The sequence below is a fragment of the Candoia aspera genome, chromosome 17, assembly GCF_035149785.1.
Source record: "Candoia aspera isolate rCanAsp1 chromosome 17, rCanAsp1.hap2, whole genome shotgun sequence".
NCBI lineage: Eukaryota > Metazoa > Chordata > Lepidosauria > Squamata > Boidae > Candoia > Candoia aspera.
Genome location: NC_086169.1, coordinates 10,618,599 through 10,642,062, shown reverse-complemented (window position 1 = coordinate 10,642,062; position 23,464 = coordinate 10,618,599). Strand labels below are relative to the sequence as shown.

At 50.8% G+C, this 23,464-nt stretch overlaps 2 protein-coding genes and 1 long non-coding RNA gene across 3 annotated transcripts in view; 2 read left to right on the top strand and 1 right to left on the bottom strand.

Annotated features, from left to right (window-relative positions):
* Nucleotides 1-960: 960 nt before the first annotated feature.
* The window catches only part of COPA (COPI coat complex subunit alpha), a 307,095-nt gene continuing 284,591 nt past the window's right edge, over nt 961-23,464 (top strand). The window contains exons 1-2 of the mRNA XM_063316563.1: nt 961-1,039; nt 1,234-1,310. The gene's annotated coding sequence lies outside the window, so the exon portion shown is untranslated. The remainder of the gene's footprint in view (nt 1,040-1,233; nt 1,311-23,464) is intronic.
* On the top strand, nt 2,073-3,657 carry LOC134506431 (uncharacterized). The gene is made up of 2 exons (XR_010068812.1): nt 2,073-2,333; nt 2,792-3,657. It is a non-coding gene; the product is annotated as an uncharacterized LOC134506431 (long non-coding RNA).
* On the bottom strand, nt 3,745-23,301 carry LOC134506428 (nicastrin-like). Its single transcript, XM_063316638.1, has 17 exons — nt 23,195-23,301; nt 22,375-22,479; nt 21,797-21,920; nt 20,989-21,107; nt 19,428-19,573; nt 18,447-18,597; nt 16,608-16,714; nt 15,851-16,003; nt 13,136-13,240; nt 9,838-9,909; nt 9,137-9,312; nt 8,072-8,174; nt 7,842-7,937; nt 6,188-6,275; nt 5,940-6,082; nt 5,058-5,273; nt 3,745-4,162 (listed from the first exon to the last, which is right to left on the bottom strand). The coding sequence occupies exons 1-17, from the start codon at nt 23,295-23,297 to the stop codon at nt 4,040-4,042; spliced, it is 2,130 nt and encodes a 709-aa protein (XP_063172708.1). The 5' UTR covers nt 23,298-23,301; the 3' UTR covers nt 3,745-4,039.

Sequence of the window (23,464 nt, the reverse complement as noted above, 5' to 3'; positions counted from 1 at the left end):
GCTCCTTCTTTGCTCTCTCCCGCCCGCTCTCTGGTCCGCCGCCGGAAGCGGAAGTGCGGGGAGGCGGCGGCGGCCCCGGCAGCGGTGACGTGGAGGCGGCGGGCGCTGCGAGATGCTGACCAAGTTCGAGACCAAGTCGGCCCGCGTGAAAGGTACGCCGAGCCCGTGCGGGGCGGCCTGGCCCTCCTTCGGGCGGCGGCGGCGGCGGCCTTTTTCTCAGCGCGTTCCATCCTGTCCGGTTCTCGGAGACTGCCTGGACAAGTCCCTGCAGTTTCCTTGGCAAGGTTTTCCAGAGGTGGCTTGCCATTGCCTGCTTCCTGGGGCTGAGAGAGACTGGCTGGCCCAGGGCCACCCAGCCGGCTTCGTGCCCAAGGCGGGGCTAGAACTCAGGGTCTCCCGGGTCCTAGCCTGGTGCCTTGCCCCTGCACCAAACTGGCCCATTGAATACTGTTGCTCCCCATGGTCATTTCTGAAAGTTTTAATTTAGCCTTTTTACTGTAAGAAAGGAACGCAAACCGCTCAGACGTCTGTTGGATTGGAACGGTATATGAACCTCAATAAATTAATATACTTTAGTTTTTGTTATTTTTTTTAACATGGTATGCTACTGACCGTCAGAATCGATCAAACCAGTGAAAAACCTCACCATAACCCCGAGTTGTGACGTACAGCAGATTTCCTCCGAGGGCTTTGCTGAAAAGCCAAGCTTAATAGCTCTCCTAAAACACAACATAATGGCATCATGGATAATCTGACTTTTAGATGAACCGTCCCTCAGCTATGGCAGAGAAGTGGGGCTGCTCCTTGGGCCCTATAAATGATGCTCCCCAAGGAAAGGGAGCCGGGGTCAACCTGCCTTGCTGGATCTCCTTGGCCTCATGGAATCATGTGTGTGATCTGTAATTAATCAAATGAGGAAAAAGCAGAGAGCAACCTGGGGTTCACTTCTCTTCCCAAGGTCTGGAATTACAAACTGCGTCATTGTCTCTTCACACTGCTGGGCCACCTGGATTACATCCGCACGACCTTCTTTCATCATGTGAGTCCAGCTGAGCGCTGCAGTCCTGTCCTGACCCTGCCCTAACTCTGTCTGTGAGCTGAGCTTCTGCAGCAGCCTGGGACCTTTGTTCAGGGTTCCAGGAACCACAAGCGGTTGCCAGGCCTGCTGCTCTGCAAAGGGTCCTGTTTGCCGGTCGGACGGAAAGAAAACTGTTGCGTCTCTCTTCTTTCCAGGAATATCCTTGGATCCTCAGTGCGTCTGATGATCAGACCATCCGGGTGTGGAACTGGCAGTCCAGAACCTGTGTTTGGTAACAGACAGACAAATTCAGAATTAAAAATGCATTGTTTTGTTTGTGGTTCGCAGACATTTGTCTTGCAAGGAGCTCCCCACCCCCGGCTTTTGTTGGTGACTAAGAGAAATTGGCTGATCCTAAACAGAATGATTGATAACTGGCAAATAGAGGAAGAAAATGTAGAGGCAGTGAAAGACTTTGTATTTCTATGTGCGACGATTACTGCAGATGCTGACTGCAGTCAGGAAATCAGAAGACGCTTAATCCTTGGGAGAAGAGCAATGACCAATCTCGATAAAATAGTTAAGAGCAGAGACATCACACTGACAACAAAGGTCCGCATAGTTAAAGCAATGGTGTTCCCCGTAGTAACATATGGCTGCGAGAGCTGGACCATAAGGAAGGCTGAGCGAAGGAAGATCGATGCTTTTGAACTGTGGTGCTGGAGGAGAATTCTGAGAGTGCCTCAGACTGCAAGAAGATCAAACCAGTCCATCCTCCAGGAAATAAAGCCAGACTGCTTACTTGAGGGAATGGTATTAAAGGCAAAACTGAAATACTTTGGCCAAATAATGAGAAGACAGGACAGCCTGGAGAAGATGCTGATGCTAGGGAGAGTGGAGGGCAAAAGGAAGAGGGGCTGACCAAGGGCAAGGTGGATGGATGGTATTCTAGAGGTGACGGACTCGTCCCTGGGGGAGCTGGGGGTGTTGACGACCGACAGGAAGCTCTGGCGCGGGCTGGTCCATGAAGTCACGAAGTCGGAAGCGACTGAACGAATAAACAACGAACAGAATGCCCGTGGAAGGGCTGAAGTGGGTGAGGCTGAATGTATGGCCACACAGAACTATTGCATTAATGCAGATGTTGGGCTCCTCTTCTGCACGTGTATAGCTTTTAAAACATTCTCTCTAAAAGCTATTGCCCAGCCACACTACGCAAGACTTCTGCAGTTAGCTCCATGTACCAGGCTGAGTGTTTGGAGAGAAGAGATTTATGGCCAGGTCTGAAGTGTTATTGAGTGATATTGTGATGCCAGTCCTTTGTCTGCTAAATTATCACTCCTTACACAAGTCGCTTAGGAATACGAAGGAATCTTTATTGGAACCAGCGATCCGTTACACTCAAAGATTCAAGTAAAGAAAACCTGCCCAGCTGGCGGCTTAAATCGCCAGGATATTCCCCTCCCCACCAGGAAGTTGTGGGTCTCTCCCCGCTTTCCCTTGCCGGTTTCAGGTCTTTCCCAGCCGCACTCATTCAAGCCAGCAATCTCTCCCTTTGATCTGTCCTTGGTGCTGAATTTCACTGCAGTCCTTTGATCCCTGCAGCCTCGCTTAGCTCAGATCCTTCCATGCGCTTGCACCCACCCTACCGTTGCTCCCTGCTTCTTGCTTTGATGGATCCACAGGAGGTTCCCTCCTTCGCCCGTGATAGGGTGTTTGGCGCCAGGCGCCACGGCAGGGTGCACAATCCTGACAGATACACACATCCATCAGGTAAATCGTATTAGTGCCACGAGAGCCAGTTTGGTGTAGTGGTGAAGTCACCGGGCTAGAAACCAGGAGGCTGTGAGTTCTAGTCCCGCCTTAGGCACAAAGCCAGCTGGGGGACCTTCGGCCAGTCACTCTCTCTTGACTCTAGGAAGAAGGCAATGGCAAACCACTTCTGAAAATCCTGCCAAGAAAACTGCAGGCACTAGTCCAGGCAGTCTCTGAGCACCTCCTCAGTGTTCAGAGTTTGCAGGTATTCAGTGTCTGAATGGCAGCTACGTTCCGTCTTCTAACAAGTGCTTCTTGAGGTGACAACCATAATGGTACATTAGGAGACAATCTTACCTCATATTTATTCCAGATTCTCAGTATGGCATTCCTAAGAAAATGATTTTTAAAATCCTTGTTAACTTTAACTTTATCATACCATAAGTAGGCGTGCCACCCAACTCTTAAATCATGTCCTTCAAGCAGTAGTAATTTCTCATTCTCCAAAGTAATCCATTCCTTCATCCAAAGCAAACAACAGGCATCAAAATACAATTTCAAATTAGGCAGACCCAAACCTCCTCGTTCTTTGGCATCCTGTAACAATTTATATTTAATTCTTGATTTCTTGCCTTGCCAAATAAATTTTGAAATCTCTCCCCCCCATCTTTAAATGGCTAATCTGTTGACAAAATCGATAAGGTCTGGAAAAGAAACAACATCCGAGGCAAAACGTCATCATCACAGATATTCTCCCCATAAGAGACAATAAGAGTTTCCCCCATCTTATCAAATCTTTTTTTACATCATTCCAAATTTTACCATAATTACCCATTCCCCCATTCCAACTTTCCCGTGTCCCTCGTTTTTTCACCTTGATATATGTAATTCATTTATATCTTCAAAATTAAAAAAAAGGGAGACCTAAAAGATAGGAGATCCGCGGATGCTCTGCAGAGAGTCTTCTTGGTAGCCAACCCTCAACCTCTCACAAGAGCGTGCTGAGACCTGTGTGCTATGCGCCCCATTCGATCTGGGCTGCCGTGAAAAAGGAGGGCAGCCCTCCCAACCAAGCCCTCCCCCCAGATCAATCCGGGCGTGCCAGCTTTGCCTTTTGGTACACGCGCAACGCTTCTCTCAGTGGGGGTGATCACGCTCCTTTCGCTTCCACCCGCCACAGCAGTCACAGAAAGGGTCCGGCAGTGCCAAATTCATTCGTTTTCTTTCTTGTCTGGTTCTCAGTGCCAGAGTTCCCGAAGGCCATTTTCAATAGGCCACTGTTTCAGAGTCCCCTGGAGTAGAAAAAAGCACACTGGCTTTGGCGTTGATGAAGTAGGTGGCGACGAACGAGACGATCAGGACAATAATGCCCACGGCCAGGGTGATGATCTGCAGAGGGTTGGAAAGGAAAAGCATCAGCTATAAAAAGAAATGCAGTTAAAGATAGTTACGACCATCCGTTTAGCGACCGTTCAAAGTTACGACGGCGCTGGGAAAAAGTGACTTACGATCGGTCCTCACATGACTGTCACAGCATCTCCCCTGGATGCGTGATCAAAATTCGGGCACTTGACTGCCATACAGAGGAGGAGGTGGACATATTCCACCTATTACACTCAAGGACTGATTAAGATCTTTTTGCCATTTATATTTTATTATCTTTGTATTTTTATTGTATTTTGTATTGGAATAGTTTTGAATTTTAATCCTGTTTTATTGTAAGCTGCCCAGAGTCCCCCCCGTGGGGGAGAGATGGGCGGTAAATAATTTTATAAAATAAAATAACATAAGCTATTCCCTGTTGCTCAGACGACAGAAACAGGACAAATTAGCTGAAACAGGGAAATAGGATTTGGAGGAATTTCGTGATAGTAAAAGCTGTCGAAAAACTATGGAATCCTCTCCCTCCACCAGATGCCTTCAGATGGAGAATGGAGAGCCACCTCTCTGAAGTCCTTCAGCAGATCTTCCAGGGGGTGGGACCGACGGACCTCTGAAGTCCCTCTGGAGTCCTTGGTGCTCTCTGAGCCTAGCTGGGTAATGAAACGTCTGCCATCAAGCCACCAAGCTCAGGGAGCACCAAGGACTCCACAGTTCAACCCTGAGCTACAGAGATTCTCCCCTAAAGTCCCATCCAATGCTGTGGAACCCTCTGGGCCAACCCTTGGCTCTGGCAGGAAGACCGGGGCCTTGCCCAGCCCCCAACAAGTCTCTGCACAGAGATGGTGGTGCAAAGTCATACCCTTTAGTCAACCAATCGATTCAGCCGCAATTGATGCCTCACCTCCAGCTCTTTGCTGGCAACCAGGAAGATCCGGCCATGAAGCTCTTTCCAGCGACTCTCGGTCCACGTGGAAAACTCGGTGGATCCCCACTCTCTGAGCTCAAAGGCCGGGGAGGCCGCCAGCATGCGGCGGACAGTTGACCTGACGCAGAACGGCTGGCGGGGAGAGGTGGAATTGGGGTACGGAGAGCCCTGCACCCACATGTAGTCGTACAACTGCAGAGAGAGCACAGGAGCAACAGAGGCAAAGCCTGTTTGTTAATGTGTGGCTTTGAACATGAAAGCCTTCAAATTAAAGCTGAGCTGCCTGGATATGAATCTGCCCATGCACAGATTTGCAGAAATTGCCCTATTCCAGATCACCCCGCTGGCAGAGGCTCCCTAGGCGTGTGCGGAAAACGGCCCTCCCTGCGGAAGACGTGATCGGCCAGGCCTCTTAACAGCAGGATGGCCGTAACATGTTGATGTTTATTGGCTCTTATCCTCCCCTTTTATGCTGGGAGGCCTCTATCGTCTTCTAATGAAAATCAAACTTGGATCTTCGGTGGGCCCCAAACGTTAGGTTAGGATTAGGGTTAGCTAGGCTCCTGGCCAGCTACACATTCAGGAACTGTGTCTGTCTGTCTGTGAGGAAGACAAGCTTGGGTCCAAGATGCTCGAAAGGTCACCCCATCCCGTGCAAACCTGCAGCCTCCTCTGAGATCCTCTCCAGGTGCCTTCCAAAGTTAGGGTGGTGGCAACGGAAGAGGGACGCGATCTCAGATGGCAAGTTTTCCCCAAGGAGGGTTTCACTGCCGAGTCTTCATCGCCCAGCTGTTTATTTTCCAGGATGTTTTAAACAGTCAATGTTTATTTTTCCTGGTGATAGTTTATTTTACTCACATCTTCCTTGGAGGCTTTGCAATGCTCCTTGGTGACGTTGTCTCCAAGGCGGGTACCGGTGAGGTTGGCCAAGACGTACTGAACGAGACTGGTGGAGTTGACCGGACTGGACACAGCGATGTAGTACTGCAGGGGCTCGTCACCTGGGAGGGAACGTCGAGGAGAGGGGGGTCGAAGGAGAGCTCTCGGCAGCAGCCTTCGCCCCTGAGGTCACCCCGCCCTCTCCTTCACACACGCACTAGCCTCACCCAGAGGCCCTTTGAAATCTGGCTTAGTGATGGACTGGAACCAGGAGTTGTTGGACTGGACCAGGAAGCCATACAACATCCGTGTGACCTGGAAGGAAGAGGTGAAGCGTCAAGGCCCAGCGGTTCAAAGAGCAGCAGCCGATGGAGGTCCGTACCAGCCCCACGAGAGCACCGCTTTCACGCTCCCACCTACTGAATGCGGGAGAAGAGGCAGGACTGCACATCGAGAGCTTAACGTATATATTTCCTAAGGGGTTATCTAAAGAAACGGGGCTTGGCGTGAATTTGACACGCTCACGTTGAAGCCACCCATAATGAGGAGAACCTCTACTTACTGCATCGGCAGATCATCAGCCAACTGCCTTACAGGTACTCCTCGACTTACGACCATTTGTTTAGCACCGTTTGAAGTTACGACGGCACTGAAAAAAGTGACTTGTGCCTGGTCCTCACACTTATGACTATCGCAGCATCTCCGCGGTCACGTGATCAAAATTTGGGTGCTTGACAACTGGTATGTATTTACAAAGGGTGCAGTATCCCAGGGTCACGTGATCGCCATTTGCGACCTTCCCAGCCGGCTTCCAACAGCAAAGTCAATGGGGGGAAGCCGGATTCGCTTAACGACTGTGTGGTTCACTTAGCAGCTGCTGTGATTCACTTAATGGCCGCAGCAAAAAAGGTCATAAAATCGGGGATGAGATATTGCCAGAAACCACAGCTGGTACAAAATCTAGTGGCCCATGTATTCATGGCATCGAACACCGTGCGCACAGCACACCTTGAGAGAAATTACTTGTCATTCAGCACTGCTGTGATGTCAGGGGAGTTGAGGCCAGGAGGGGATGCTTCTCAGTGATGGCCCCTCTAGCAGGAAACAGCCTCCCCGCAAAAGCCGTATTGCCCAAATGTCAGTGCCCTAACAAAAGCAAGGAAGGGCTCCCCTAGAAGGTTTTTTAAATTTAATTTTTCAAGGGAACCCCACATGCATGTCTGTATTCCTTCAAGGCAGCATTTCTCAACCTTGACAGCTTGAAGATGGCTGGCTGGGGAATTCTGGGAGTTGAAGTCCACCCATCTTCAAGTTGCCAAGGTTGAGATACACTGCTTTAAGGGATCCCTTTTAATTTTTTGTATTATTATAGGATGGATATTTCATGTTATATATTTTGTAGTTATTTCTGTGCGCCTCAGTAATCGCTGGAGAGCAGCAGTCTCAAAATAGAACCAATTAAGCATCTACCTGAAGAGACAGGTGGGAAGTTCCATGACTGGGGGCTTTACAGAAAGCGACGGACAGGTGGGTGGAATTCCAGGGGTGGGGGGAGAATTCCACACTTTGCGCAGCTCCTGACCTGCCCCGCCCAGAGCGGTGGGATGAATTATGGCAGCCCTGATTTGGAAGCATCTCCGCACGGTGTGAACCAGTCATGTGGCCATCCAAAACATCTGGGATTCCAGTTGTGGTTGTAAGTCGAGGACTACCTGTATGCTGGTCTTTGGGGAAGGGGGAGGGCTCAAGGCCACTGAAGGAGAGGGGGGTGGCAGGAAAGAGGGCATTCATAGGAAGCAGGACGTGATGCTCAAAGGCAGAAGGGAAGTGCGTGCAGACCTAGGGTTGGCGCCGTGCCCCCCAGATCCCATCAGCACGTACCGTGAGCGGATCCGCCTGAATCGAGAAGGGGTCGCCACTTCCTCCTGCAAGCTGGTAGAGTGTGCGGGCCACCACGGTGGCTATTGGGGCTAAGGCCTGGGGGAAAGGCAGGCGAATTAAGACAGCCCCCTCCGGGCCCCCACAATAAGGCACTCCGCGAGGCAATCCAAGCTAGTGCCCCCCGCCCCCCCCCCCGACAGACGGGCGGCTCCCTCTGGGGCCCAGCAAACCTTTGCTGTTTCCGTCACGTAATTCAGGGCCTCCTCTGGGCTCAGCCCCGCAGGGTACTTCAGCCGGATGTTCTCCGAGGTGTCGTAGATGCTCTGGTAGTACCTGAAGGGGGGGAGACAGAGAGAGACCTTTGCAAACAACAGCCCCAAATCTGAAATGGGGGTACATTTAAGAACATAATTTTGGTTGCTAAGTGAAGCGGTCATTAAGCAAACTCACTAAACAAATGGTTGTTAAGCGAGGACTATCTGTACTCTCTAGATGTGTTGGGACTGCAACTCCCAGAATCCCATTGCTGATAGGGAATTCTGGGAGCTGTGGTCCTAACACAGCTGCGGGTGCCAGGATGGGGAAGGTTGACGTGGAAGCCCAAGGGGAGCGCAAACTGGAAGGGAAGATAAAAACTGCCCCCCAGTTAACATCTTGTTACTGCTAATGTGATGTTGAGTTACATACCAAAGCTTTTATCAGGAATTATGGCTGTATCGAGTGGAGAGTGGGGGAGCTAAAAGAATTTTATTGAGAAACTGGCAGTCCTTCAGGACATGGGGTCACATAATGCTCAGTGGCATCTGTGGGGAGCGGAGTGGAGGTCCTCCGTGTTCAGCCGCCCTTCTGTCCTGAATGGCCCAAGGCAGGTTGCTCGCCCGGCCACAGCCTGTCTGCGACTTGATCAAAGTCCCTCTTAGCTTACAGCAATGCCCAACATATGGGTACTTCAGAGACCTTTGGTGTGGAGAGTGGGAAGGGGTACCTTACGGACTGGAAACTTGAACAAGCCAACTATAATTCTAACTGAAGTGTCTCAAAACTTCTGAGCAGCAGGCGAAAGGTAAGGGAAAGGAAACAGTTAAAATGCCAGCATCTCCTCTCCAGCTTGGTCAAATTGCACACGGGCTTCCAGGCACCTCCCCTCCAAACCGGTGTTTCTCAGCCTCGGCCACTTTAAGATGAGTGGACTTCAACTCCCAGAATTCCCCAGCCATCTCAAAGCGGCCGAGGCTGAGAGATGCTGCTCCCACCGTTCACAGATTACCGCGATGCTGCTGGAAACGATCCCTTACCTGTTCTCAAAGTGGGAATAGTGGTCAGCCAGGACTACCCCGGGGATCTGCTGGGCCCTCAGGAACCGCTGGAAGGAGGATGGTGGGAGCGGCTGGGTGGCCCCGATTCTGCTCATCACCACGGCGGTCCGTTCGCTGCTCTTGTTCAAGGCCTCCATCATCCTCTGGACGCTTTGCTAAGCAGGGCCGAGAGCAAAGACGAGTAAGCCGGATTGCGGAGCTGCCCCACCGCGAACTCTGAACAGAGGAGCTCCGGGGGGAAATAACCGCACCCCACGGCCCCTCTGCCACGGTCCATTGGTGCATCTTCGTGACCCCAAGCGGGCACGTTGACGACCTAATGCCGAGAGGGTGCGGCCCACCCCGAGCGGTGCTCAGGGGCACGGAGGTGCCGGCCCTTTAGCGAGGGACCGTTTCCGCTGAGGCCAAAAGGGCGACGTGTCTGCCGTGGCGCGAGGACAGAACGGGCAACGGCGCTTTGTTCCTCCGTACGTCAGCGGAGGTGCCGAGGGCACCAGAACATAAGCGGGCCTTGCTGGCTCGGACCCCTGGCCCACTTAGTCCAGCTTTCTGTCCTCACGGTGGCCGGCCAACTGCCCGGGGTGCCTGCTCGTCTCCCAGCATGCCTGTCGTGGCCGGTCAGAAGCCGCCTCCGCCCCCCCTGCAAGCACAACAGTGCGCAGCCCGGTCAGCGTCCCCACCTCGATATCGTGGCTCCTCCGAGAGACCGGGTCGGTGTGCATCCACAGAGAGGCGTTGCTCTGGAGCGCAACCTGCGACAGAAGGGGTGTGATCAGCCATGCCGGGGCTGCCCACCGGCTCCTCCCGTGCGCCTCCCACGAGCGGCACGAGCGCAGGAGCCGGAGCAGGAACGCCCCGAATCCACGCTGGGGGAGCGCAGCTTCTCCGGGCTGGCGGGGAGGGGCCGCCTCTTCCGAGCCTGCCCCCCCAGCTGTCTGCCCTGAAGGGGCACAGGAGGGGCAAGGAAGAGCCAACAGCCCACTTCCCTTTCTTTCTTTCCTTTCACTAGAACCCCAAGGCCACCAGCCGGGGCCTGGCGCAGAAACCTCGGGACCAGGAACTGGATCTGAAACCCAGAAGAAACGGGGTCCACTCTTTTCCGGTGCAAGGAAGGCCCCTTTGGTGGGAACCTCCTTCGTTTCGCTGAGTAATCTGGTGCAGGGGTCTCCTGCTGCTGCTGCTAATGGTGGGCTCAGGAACCCCTGGCAAACTCCTGCAACTTACCCAAAGACACGGCAGCAGAGCCAGCTACAGGTTATGCCTAAATCCCCTCAGCCCAATCCAATCCAATCCTCAGATCTTTATCCCGCTTTTTTAATGTATATTTTGGTCAATTCCAGGCGGGGAACATACCTCATACTCCTTCCTCCTCCTACTTTCCCCACAACCACCACCTTGCAAGGTGGGCTGGGCTGAGAGAGAGGGACTGGGCCAAAGACACCCAGCCGGCTTCATGCCCGAGGGAGGCCTAGAACTCACCCTCCCCGGCTTTCTAGCCCAGCTAGAGGGTTGTACATGGACCCTGCTTGCGATATGAAAGAGAGTCAGATCAATCCGGACAAAATCCCTTGCTGGCCTCCAGTTACAGCAGAAGAGGTAGCCCGGCTGATAGAATCCCAGTGCTGATTGCGTCTTGCCCGAAATAATTAAAAGGACCTCTAATTGGTGGGCCCCTTTACTAGCATCTCTCTTCACATATATAGATCAGACTGGTTGCATGCCAAAGGACTGGGGAATGGCAATTATTGTGCCAATCTATAAAAAGGGTAACAAAAATGACCCATGTAATTGTAGACCTATTAGTTTATTGAGTGTACTGTAGTTAGCAAGTTATATGCTAAGCGTTTAAGCAATAAATTACAAGACTGGATTTTGTCAGGGGGCATAATTCGAGATGAATAGGCTGGATTTAGAGAGGGGAGATCAACAATTGATCACATCTCAGTGCTTCATCACCTTATATTAAAATATACATATAAAAAGAAATCTTCCCTCTTTGTGGCCTTTCTTGATTTTAAACAGGCCTTTGATTCAATAGCCAGAAGTGTTCTTTGGGAAAAATTAAAAAATACCAATATTGACAGATGCCTCCTCTATCTTATACAGAAATTATATTCTAATTCCTCTTTAAGAATGGGGTATGATCCCCTAGGGACCTTATCAGGCTTAGTAAGTGTGCAGGAAGGAGTGCGTCAGGGATGCATTCTGGCCCCTCCCCTTTTAATCTATACATCAACTCCTGGATTGATCTTCTTCACAATTTGGATCCCCATCCTCCCAATCTAGCACAATAAAGTACGGATACTTCTTTATGCTGACGATGCCGTTCTTACCTCACAAACCCCAATGGGATTGAAAAGAGCCGTAGCAGCAACGCTAAACTACCGCACACAAAACAATTTGGTTCTTAATTTTGACAAATCAAAAATCCTGGTCTTTGCTAAAAGAGCTATTCAATATTCTTGGAGAGTAGAAGGGCACAATCTAGAACAAGTTAATGCATTTAAGGACCTTGGAGTGATTTTCCCCTCGAAAGGTACTTGGAATGCACATCTGAATTATGCGGTGCCATCAGCCCTTCGGTCCTCAAATGCTACCAAACGCTTTTTTTTACCCAGGCGGAGGACAATTAGTCCCTGCAGCCTTAAAACTTTCTGAGGCCAAAACCTTGACACAAATTCTTTATGTGGCACAAACGGGAATTTTTTTGAAGAAAGAGTCACATGAAACTACAAACAAAATTCCTGTGATCAATTTTAGCTGTTCCTAGTGGAACATCAAATGCCCAGCCAAGACAATAGGAATGCCTCAAATTCAGGTTAGGGCCTGGAAGACGATGTTAACTTTTTGGTTGAAGACTCAATTCTTTCCAGTTGGTTTGACCCCTCTAGTCCTGACTGATAACTTTTCCTCTCCCTGCAAAGAGGCGACAGAGCATAAGGTGGCTTTATATGGGCGTTCTCCATTATTCTTAAAATCTTTAGACTACGATCAAGCCAAGCACTTGGTTATTAATAGAATAAGAGGTATGGAATTTCGGTTACAAGTTAATAGGACACCTCTTCACAGTAGAAATCAGATAAGATGGGGTACATGGGAACCAGCAAGTTATTTCAGATCTAACCTTTCCTAAGGTATTTTTTAGAGCTAGGTTTAATATCCTTCCACCAGCACTCCTGCAAGGCAGGTATAATAAAACCCCCTTAGCAGAGAGAATTTGTACATGTGGCACTAAGGAGGTTGAAAACATCTCTCACGTTGTATTATGCTGCAAATATTACAGGGATATCAGATCAATATACGTTTAACCCCTAACAGAAAGATTTCCAGGGAGACCAGATAGGTTTTATGAGAACCATCTTCTTCAGGACTTAAATCCAGCCATCAAGCATTTGCTGAATTCTGTGCTGCCACAATGATAAGGCAAAACCAGTTAAAGAAGTAGGGGTTTTTGATTGTTTTTCTATTTTTATTAATGTTTCGTTTAGCTGTATTTTAATAAACTTTTGAGGATGTATATTTTACAACGTAGTATTAACAGAATGGATCTATTAATGTTTAGGTAAATAAATATGTCGTTATCGTAATGGGGATCTATAGATTACATTATAATTGTTTTAATTTACAGTTGCCTATATATAACTGCACTCATTTGATTTAGTTTGATTTTATTTGTTATTTTGATTAATTTTATGCTGCTGCTCACTGACCGAATTAACATTAAATCACTGCAGGTCAGGATGTTTTTGGTGTCTAGATTGGATGCGGGGGATGTCTTCTTGCAAGATGCAAGTCAGGTTACATGTGAACACCAGACTCACGTCTGGGCATTCTCATGTTACGAAGACCCAACTCTCCTTGGCTCCTTCCATTCCTAGCTCCCAGAATATGGGAATTACACCAGAGGCCGATATCCCAAAAGCAATCAGATAAACGGTGGCTGGAAAGCAAAACCGGCATCGCCTCGTCTCGCCTCACCTGGCTCAGTTCCAGGAAGGAATCGATGTTTCCCAGCTTGATGGGAAATCTGTCATTCTGCATATCGTACACCATGCGGGAGCTGCCGATGTAGTCAAAGGTCTCCTTAAGAGGGGAAGGGAAATTCAGAAACGCTCGCCCAGAAAAGAGACAGCGAGTCTCCAGCAATCCAGCTGCAGCGACGGACTGTAACGTTAATCTACAAAATGTGCTCAACTCTTTTAAAGCTTCACGCAGTTTCCACAAATCCCTTATACAGGTAGTCCTCACTTAACCACCACAATAGGGACCAGAAGATTGGTTGCTAAGCAGTGCTGTCATTAAGTGAGTCACCACGTGACCAGACCCGCCTTTACAACCATTTTTTACCATGGTCGTTAAGCAAATCCAGCTTCCCCAATGGACATGTTTTGCTAGAAACCGGCAAAAAAAGTTGCAAAACACGATAACCTGACCGCAGGACGCTGCAGCTGGGTGGAAATGTGAGCCGGCTGCCAAGTGCCCAAGTTGCAATCGTGACCACGGGGGTGGTGCGAGTACAGGTCGCAGAGCACTTTTTTCCAAGGCCATCATAACTTCGGGCTGTCGTTCAATGAACGGCCATTAAGCAAGGACCACCTGTAACTACTCTGCCAAAGAGTAGAGCGACCATTTTGGGCCAAAGGAAAAAATGAAATGCAACGTTCAGACCCAATTAACCATTACGCACACAGAGTTCTTCACCCACTGTGCTGCTAGGAAAAAGCAGAGATGGGGGAAGGAAACAAAGAGCTTTTTAAAAATTCAGCAGGATGCTGTTGGTGTGAGATCCGTCACTCAGGCGTGGAGGAGCAGCAGCAAGGCAGAGAGAACCTTTCCCGGTCGCCAGCTAATGCAGCCTCCCCGTCTTGGTGCTTCTACAGCAGCGTTCCTCAACCCTGGCCGCTCTAAGATACGTGGGCTTCAACTCCCACTGGCTGGGAATTCTGGGAGTTGAAGTCCACACATCTCAAAGTGGCCAAGGCTGAGAAACACTGCTCTAGGGCAGCGTGAGGGCTGGGGCCTTCTGGGTCACAGCTCAGCCTTCTGGCCACTAGCCTGCTTCGACAAGCTGCAGGCGCCACACACCAGCGCGGAAAGTTGGGAAAACCCTACAGAGGCGTTGTAAGGAGAACAACAAACACGCCAGGCGCCGGGAATCCCAACGCACAATATGGTTTACGACTTCTGGTTGCACGGTCACCGCAATTGTGTAAGGACTGATTCTGTGGCCCTCCGAGGGAGGGCAGCACGACCCACTCCCCACACGCTGGGGCGGGCAGGGCAGGGAAGGCCACACGGACGCTTCGCAGGAGTGGAGCCGCTGCAGAGTTGACAGCACTGATCAAAGGCGGCCTCCCAACCAGATGCCTGGAGGGGAACATCAGCTGCTACCCATCCGCCCCCCCTCCCCCCTTCAAATATCCTCTTGGCTTTACGCAGCTGCCATTTCCCCAAATTAACTGCTGTTTGCTTCAGCGTGCACATATATTTTTAATCTGCTCTGTATGGCTTTACGTTCGGAGACAGCGTGTGGCAGTTGCTAGGGGACGCGCAACAGAGAGAAGGGCCTTTCCTGCCCCCTGGGGGCACATCGTTGCCCACAGCTGCGGCCCACGGGCTGCAGGAAACGGCCTCTCCGGCTAGAAATTCCGAAAATTACAGTCCCGGCACAACTGGAGGGCATCGGGTCGGGGAAGACTGCTCCCGGTTGACCGCCGGGCTGCTCGGTTCCGCTGCCGGGACCTTCCCTCTCCGGTGGGCGAGACAGCCCTGCCAGTCTCCTGCGGCCTCCCCCCGCAATGGGCGAGGAGTTCCTCCGGAAGCCAGCAGGGCCAGAGCCAAGCGGCGTGTTGCCTTTTCTCCTGTTTCGTTTGCTACTACAGTTCCCAGAATGCCTTGTGCCTGCCAGCCCTCTGAGAATTCTGGGAAATGAAGTCGGGTGCCTCAGGAGTATGTTTGTTGGAGGAAAGCTATTACACACCGTGTACAAAATCGGCACACTTTCTAGCACTTGTTCGTGAGAGGTTATGCCAGCAAGTGTGCGAAACTAGACTGGAATCGCTTTAGGGCGTCTCCAAAGAATCCCGTGAGGGTTTCACGTTTCAACGTTCCCGAGCCGTCTCCGGTGGAACCGGGATTAGGAGCGTCTGTCTCGCTAGCTGGTGTCACGAGTAAGGATGGCGAGCAGGGGGCTCCCATCCAGACTGTTAAGCGCATGCGTAGCACTGAGGAATTGGGCAGCCATTCCAAGAGACACAGATCGGGACCGCCTTAACCTTTGGGGTTTATATGGCTGGGTTTCCCCACGCTTCTTCAGTTTGTTAGGATTCCTGTTATGTACAAGCAATAAAACATTAGAGACCGGTTCCTTGTCTCAGCGTGTTTCCTGGCAGTTAGGACATCTGGCTTATTCACTCCCAGGGGAAATCCCGTTCTTGCGGGCCGCGGTATTTCCTAGCCGGGAACGATGAAGCCCGCCGGTGCAAATCGTACGCCCAATCCAGTGGTGGCAAGCGCGGCCTGCTGAGCGCCCGGAGGAAACCGGCATGCCACGGGCCGACGGGGCTGGCCGGCGGTCCCTCCTTGCGAGGTCAGGAGAGCGAGGCCTTCCAGGCCCGCCTGTGGGTCCAGGGACCGGATCGGAGATCCCTTTTAAGCCGCGGAGTCCAGAAAAAAGGAAAAACGAGGACTTACCCCCTGGAAGAAGACAAACATGATGTTTTTGGGGAGCGACTGAACGTCGGGGATTTTATGGACGGCTTCAGCTGCAGCTAAGAGGGCGACGAAGGACGCCACTGCGCTCTCGGCCCCGGGGGCCACGTTCCAGAAGAAAGAGTGGCTGTCAATCTGCCAGGAGGAAGAGGAAGGAACGGTCCGGCCAGTTCAGAGGATCAGCCAGCACTCCCCACACCCCAAAGTCACCCTCTCGGTTTCCGTGCACGGTTCAAAGAACCGGCTTTATGCCCAGATGAATGGCCGCTAAACAAGGACTGCCTGTAACCAAACCTATCAGACGCCCAGTGAGGGGCTCCAGCCACCTTAGCCCAGGGCCTGGGAGAAAACCAGGTCTTCAGAGCCCTCCAGCACACCAGCCAGGTGGGAATCTCATTCCGGAAGGCGGGCGCCGTGCCAGAGAAGACGTGCTTCCAGGGCACCAACAGGGCACCAACAGACGGTGCCGCTTGACCAAAGCAACCCAGAGCGCACCCGCCCTGTCAGAACGAGGCTACTTGTAATTTGTGTCTTTCTATAAACGCATACACGTTGTATAATTTCTGTGTTCTGTATCGTTATGTTACATACCATCTACTACGTCTTATTACCACACGATGGGTCTCACTTGCATAATTCATATGCTTTAGGCCAGCCTTCCCCAACACAGAACCGGGGGTGCTTCCTGCTCAAAAGGGCCACACAAAACTCCCCCCTGCCGCAGCGAGGGAACACCTACTCGAGAGGAAGCAATGACGACGCTTTTAGGGTCCAGCTTCTCCGAATCATTGACCGGCCGCACCGTGCTCCACACGTTATAATCCGCAAGGGGATCGCAGAGGACTTCTGGAAGGACAGAAACAGCAGCCGTTGCACCCGGCCGTTTCAGGCCTGGGAGGGCCCCCCCCAAACACACACAGCACCCGCCGTCAAGGACCAGCGTCGCTCCACCAGGCCGTGCCGCGCAGAAGGACGATCCGGAAACGCTGGGAAGCGCGCGGCCGGCCTTGCTCCCGAAGGGCCAGAAGCCAAGGCAGACGTGCTGCGTGACAACTGCGGCCAAGTCATTACGCGCCCAGAAGCGGAAAGACTCGGCCCTACCCTCAGCGGAGGGCGGCCGGTGAAGAGGACAGGGATTGCGGGGACGGCTAAACCGACCTCCCTGATGAAAGACAACAGCTGCGTTTATTGCTGACTGGAAACCCTTTACAGGCTTTTTGCGTGAACGGGGCGGGGGAATCTTATTTAATTATACTTTGAACTTCGTCACCCCCTATCTCGTTCAACGAGCGACTCTGGGCGGTTTACAATAAAACTAAATACAGATTAAAATATTCATGGCTTTGATGATTAAAAAGAAGAGATAATAGAAAAAAGAGCTTTTCTTTTTGGAGTAAAAGGTAATTTTGAAATTGTACTTAGATTTGCTGCAAGGAAAATCTGAAGCTACTTCTATTTCTTCTCATTCCTTCTTTTCACACTGTTTGGCTTCTTCTTTCTTTCCTTTCCTTTCTTTACTTCTTGTTAACTGGAAAGAATATTGCTGCTTCTTGCTGGTTTGAACACCAAAACCAAGGAATTGGACTACAGAAAAGAGATTTCTACTTGCAGGAAAACTGATCCCACTAAACAGAAGCAGAATAGATTAGAGGGTGGCTGTTTCCTGGCAAAGGTTAATGCACTGGACCTTTTCCTCCCCACAGTTCAGGCAAGGGGGGGAGGATTTTATGATGGGCAAAATGGCAATTTTGTTTGGTGGCTTTTTCAAGACAGCAAATAAGTCTGCGTGTCCCCAAGGAGGGGGGCTTCTGAGAGAGAACGGCTTGACTCAGGGCAGTCCCGGAAGCTTCACTTTGGCTTCCAGAGCCCCTCCAAGTATTGCCCCAGGGTTAGAATTTCCATATAAGAGAAGGCAGGGCCTGAAATGGATAAACCGACCTCTTTGATTAGAGAAAAGACACTATTTACATTTTGCGTAAAAATGAAAAAATGAACTTGTGATTTAAGGTTTTGATGATCAGACAGGACAGATTATAGGAAGAAGAGTAATATGATGTATTGTTACAGAGGCTAAAATGTATTGTACTTATAACAGCTGTGAAGAATATCGGAAGCTACTTCCTTATATACTTTCCTTTCTTTCTTTCTTTTTCTTTCTTTCTTTTCTGTTTTTCTTTAACCTTTTTTCTTTCCCTGCACTTTCTGCTTTTCCTGAGTTCCTTCTCTTCCCCTTTTCTTTCTTACTGTCTTACTTTCTATTAGTTTGTGTTAGTTTGAATCTTCTTATTTAAAAGCTTTAATAAAAATTACCTTAAAAAAAGGAATTACAATTTTAATACAACAGAAGAGAAACATTATTAAATATATGGGGCACAATCGTATTACCCATAACTGATCAAAGTTCAGTTGACAAATGGCTAAGGGGTGTTTTTGTCTGAGCTCCCCCAGTGTACGGAGCGCAGCCTCGGCATGCTGCTGAGAGGCCCAGTGTTGCCCTTGGTTCAGGGCATATGGGGCACCTTTGCCATAGAGTTCCGTGCCCAGCTCACCCGCCCCGACTCCATCCTGCTGGGCTCACCTGGGTTAACGCTGATGGTGCTCTGAATGGTGCTGCGCCGCATGCAGGTGACGGTGCTGGTCACAGCATGCATGTGGGAGGAGAGCTGCATGGCACAGAGCGGGTATTCGGGGACCGAGCCGCCGGCAGGGATGTTGTACTTCTGATAGCACTAAGAACAAGGCAGGAAGAGTTTTGGTCGTTACAAACAGGCCGTTTTGTAGACTCGTTGGCATGTCTTCATCATCCAAGCAGCTGGAACCAACAGATTATTAGCAAACTTTTTTTCATATGACGAGTTGCATTTTCGTTAATGCTGAAGCCACAGAGCTGATAAGAACCAAATAATTGCTTATTTATTTACATCAATGTGTATCCCACTCTCAGCAGTTTACACCCAGAGGAATCATGAAATCTCCTATTAAAACTATGACAACCCCCCCCCCGCATAATCCTCTGAGCCATACAGGTAGTCCTCACTTAACAACCACAATTAGGACTGGAATTTCAGTTGCTAAGCAAAGGGGTCATTAAGCAAATCCCACCTGATCTTATGCCCTTTTTTGTGGCAGCCATGCTGAGAGTGCTGCACATACGCTAGAACGGCAGTCTTTTCAGATTTCACAAGAGAATGCCAAAATCTTGCCCAATTTGGTGCATTAAACATTTCTAACGGATTACCTCCAGGTATACAAATGTCTCTGTGCAGAAGTACTGAATATGGATATTGTTTTCTGCTTCCCTTAAGATTTCAAACTTATACTCCTGAGCTGTTTTTTCCTCCTTTTTAAAATCACTCTTCTGTGGGGGTTTTTGGTTCTTCATTCTCCCTTTTCTATTTCCACTGTTTTATTAATATATTTTTGGTTTAGATAAAATTACATTTTTATGCTTAAAAATTACTGTATGTGCTAACTCTGGTGCTCAGTTGCATGCCTTAAAATATTCCCTTGACAATCCTGCCACAGGAAGGTTTGGCAGCGTTGTCATAAAGTACAGTACCTGCTTAATAACCTCCGTTTCGTTTTCATCCTGAAGAAGGAAGATGGGGAAGCCAAAGTCCAGGTAGGAGAGGCTGTTCCCAAGGTAATTCCACCTGGTCGTGCTGCAGTGGGCATATTCGGGGCCGTAGCTGCTGTTGTAGACCCCTGAAGGAACAAGAGGAAAGAGACGAGGAATCGCTGAATCGCAGTTATCTGAAAAGCAGCAGCTTTCACAGCGAGGAGACACACGCGCTCCCCGACATGGAAATCGGCTATAAAAGTTGCTGAACACCTTCCCCACGCTTGACTGTGAAATCGAGTCAAGTCACGGGGAGTGCCAGAAAAAAAAATTAAAGTCAGGGGCTGCGAAGAAAAAGAGGAATGAGCAAAGGCAGGATTCCAGAGGAAGTAGGAAAACTGGACAAGAGGCCGAGAAGGACGCGTGTAGGAACCAAAGTGGCTGGAGACAGTTGAAGGAAATCCCTTTCGGTGGCACACACAGCCACACCGACCCCCGGGTTCCGCACCAAAGGGCCGCAAAAGAGCCGTGGACAAAGCAAAGTTACAGGTGTTGCTCCTTTGGCTTGCCACACAGGAACGATAAAGAAAACACTGTAAATCCCACTGGGAGAAAAATAAGCGTTCAGACGAATGGCCCCGTTTAAACCAAATTAAAGATAAAGGAATGGGACAACCACCTTGGGAGCTGTCCCACACCAGCTTCTGCTCACTTTTATCAGGACATTCCCGTAGCAACCCACGATCTCTGTGGTCAAGAGGTCTGCTCCCCCACTTCTTCCCCCCGAGACAACGGCTTTCTTCGGAGTAGACAAGTAGGGCAAAGAGTAACTTTGCTGATGAATAGCATGTATGCCTGCTTCATCATACACATATGTATGTTCACATCATTTCTTTTTCGGAAAGGTATAAAGGTCACTGCATTTCTTTCATCCGGAGGGGAGGCACCCACGATTTTTGGTGAGGACCCCTTACACAATATGATAACCTCTATTGCTGGAATGTCTTTTTAAAATATATCTCTATCTATTCATTCAATCATGTCCAATTCTCAGAGACTGCCTGGTTCTTGTTCTCTGCTCCTTTCCAGGATCACAGTTCCAATGTTTCTGCATACGACACTTGCTCACACATACAGAAGCCTCATCCAGGTTCTTAAACCTCCACATTACAGTCAACTGGAGGCACTAACAGCCTTTCCAATCACATAGGAAGAGAAACCCCACAGACAAATTCTCCCTTTATATTTTCAGCAGGAGAAATTCTCCATTTGTTTCTCAAGGGCATGATTCCCCTTCACGGGGACGGCAACTCCACAACCGAAAAGCCTCCACAGAAGGCTTTCCCTTCTGACGTCAGCAGACCTCCGGCGAGTTGCTCTTTTTCAACCCAAAGGTCTGCAAGACGATTAGGAGGAAGACAGCGACCTATCTTAAGGGACGTAAAGTCTCCCTCTCTTGTTGAGTTTGATCAGAAATAAGCCACCACAGGAGCAACCCAGGTAAGCCCTTCAGAGACAAGTTGGAACGCCCCACCACAGGCCAAGCGTCCTCCATCCTCACCGAAGCCATCATTGGGACACCGCAAACCGGGAGAGAAGCCTTCGGGGGGCCTGGTCTTGGAGATGCCCACTGCCAACCCCGCAATCCGAGAGCTGCCCTTCAGTTTCTCCATCACGCTTCTGCCAAGAGAACCACAACTTGAAAAATGTAACCATACAGTCTATTATCTCTTGCTACAGCACTCAGGGGATGAATTACACGTCTGGGCAGAGCGGGGGACAAACAAAAACTATTATTTCCCACAGACATGGAATAAGTCAGAGGTTTCCTACTGTTTCCCCAGAGAGGCTTTTTTGCCTTTTGCCCAAAAGCATTTGCAAGGGGCCGGAAAGAGAGAAATTATGCATCTCTGCACGTTACTTTGCAGAAGGGCGGCAGCTGAGTTCAAAGAGTCAGTGACACCAACCACAGATTAGTGGCTTGTATTCACATGGAACGGTGGAGGAGCACAGCTAAGAAACCAAGAGGGCTCTCTTCCCGTTTCAATTAGTGCATGGGATTCTGGCTTGCTGCTGCTTGGAAAACTGGGAGGCTGGTTATTAAACTAAAACAGTGGGTGCCAAGAGAGGGGAACCAGTATGTTTCTTTACCCCTAGCCAGTATCTCCAGCGGCCATTTCCCCCCCCCCCCCTACTGAAGGAGAGGAACTCAAAAACAGTCCAGGGCACACAATGCTAAAGTAACACTCTGTCGCTGGACAACAGAGGAACGTCTCGCTAAATGTTTTCTGCAGAAGCTGCAGATTCAGGAAAAATAGGCAAAGTCTCCTTGGAATTCTTCTGAGGGTGGGGGGGAAATACCCACTTACCCTGTAAAAAGCTTCCCATCGAGCAGTACCATGTAAGGGGGATGCGGCCCATCCGACAGCACCCACTTCAGGTCAGCCTCCTCCTCCGCTACGTGAATTACTCCGGTGTCCCCGTTCAGAGAGGCTGTGAGGAAAAGGCAGACGGAGGGCATCAGAGAAACAGAATTACACCCCCCCAAAGAGCAGCGAGTCCCTGTGACCAAACAGCGCCCCCCCTTCCTCCGGAACACATTGTACGGCACGCACAGCCCCCTCATGATGGACAGGGCTCTTTTCAGGATTCTGCAAGGCTAAGGCATTCTTATATGCCTTAAATAGGAGAAAACATAGGGGAAAATAGGAGGAGGAAGGGGTAACAGGCATGTTCCCCGCCTTGACTTGTTTATAAAAATAATAAAGGCAGGATAGAAAATAAACAAACAAAATATATCACCCCACAGCATTCTCCCCAAACCCCAGCAACTGGCCAATTCTCCCCATTTAGGAGCTGAGGATAAAACAGCTGCATCTAGCCTCTGCAAATATCAAGACACCCGCTTCATTTATTAACAACGCAGAACAAAAGACACAACACTCACACTGGCAGCCGATTTGATGGGTGGCGTTCAGGAGGCGGACGCAGGGGGCTGTTCTGTTCAGCGGGATATAGATTTTCTTCTCCACCGAGTTGCACCAGCCTGAACCTGCACAGAAAGCGACGGAGGTAACGGGAAGAGGTTTTTAGCAAAAGGGAAAAAAAGTGAGTAGGAAGCAGGAACATTCTGCTCTGGTGCTGGCAAGGCAGAGCAGAGCAACGACGCGTTCATGCAGGCTCGGGGAGTTTCCACTCCCGGGATTTACAGCGGCGGGATGCGAAGTCCAACGCCTTGCCCGGGTCCCACCCTCCAGTCGACCGTCACGAGGCTGAAGCGACCGGGAGCGCCGAAGGCAAAGTTCCAGGCGATGGGGGGACGTGGGCTGAAGTCACCACGGGGCAGCCACGTCAATAGAAATACTGACGTAACAAGTAACCGGCGGCAGCGTTTGGACGAGGGAGGCTTCGGCTTTGACTCGGCGATTAAGCGGAACCGGAGCTCAGTGCGAAGTCAGGATTGCCTTCCACGACCCTCGCCGCCAAACCGAGCGATCAAAAGAGCGCCGAGATTTTGTCCAGGCCGGAAGCACAGAACGGGGACGGGACCGGGGTCGAAGTCCCCCGGCTGAGAAACGCCGGCACAAACCACCGTGGCTTGTTCAAGAGGCCCCGGCTTAGGGATCTCGGCCGGCTCGGCGGAGTCCGCCCTTCCGGACAGCAACCGTCCGGGAACGACCCTCGGCGCGGAGCAGCCCGAAGCCCCCGCCCGGGCCCGAGCGGGCCGCCCCCCCGTCCCCCCGCCCCCCCGCGCGGCAGGGCCTCACCCGGCGCCAGGCCGCACAAGAGCGCCCCGCGGAGGACCCACACCGCCGCCCGCGCCATCCTCCGGCCGCGGCGAGGGGCCGCCTCCGCCTCGACAGCCGCCATCTTGCCGGCGGCTCCCGCTTCCGCTTCCGCTCCCTGGGATCCCCGCGGCGGCGGCGGCGGCGCTTCTCTATGGTCGGGGCGGCGGCTCTTTCCGGCGCCCGGGGGCGGAGGCTTGGCCTCCCCGTCCGCTAGGGGGCGGCAGGCCCGCGCCGCTCCTTCGCTCCTTC

What these genes read in the sequence shown, in the direction of transcription:
- LOC134506428 (XM_063316638.1), bottom strand. Translation starts at nt 23,297, where the DNA reads ATGGCGGCTGTCGAGGCGGAGGCGGCCCCTCGCCGCGGCCGGAGGATG. An exon ending in GATGGGAAGCTTTTTACAGG is followed by an intron (nt 21,108 to 21,796) that starts GTAAGTGGGTAT and finishes TTCTCTTGGCAG; the next exon opens with AAGCGTGATGGAGAAACTGA. An exon ending in TCGTCATTGCTTCCTCTCGA is followed by an intron (nt 16,004 to 16,607) that starts GTAGGTGTTCCC and finishes TCCTCCTGGCAG; the next exon opens with ATTGACAGCCACTCTTTCTT.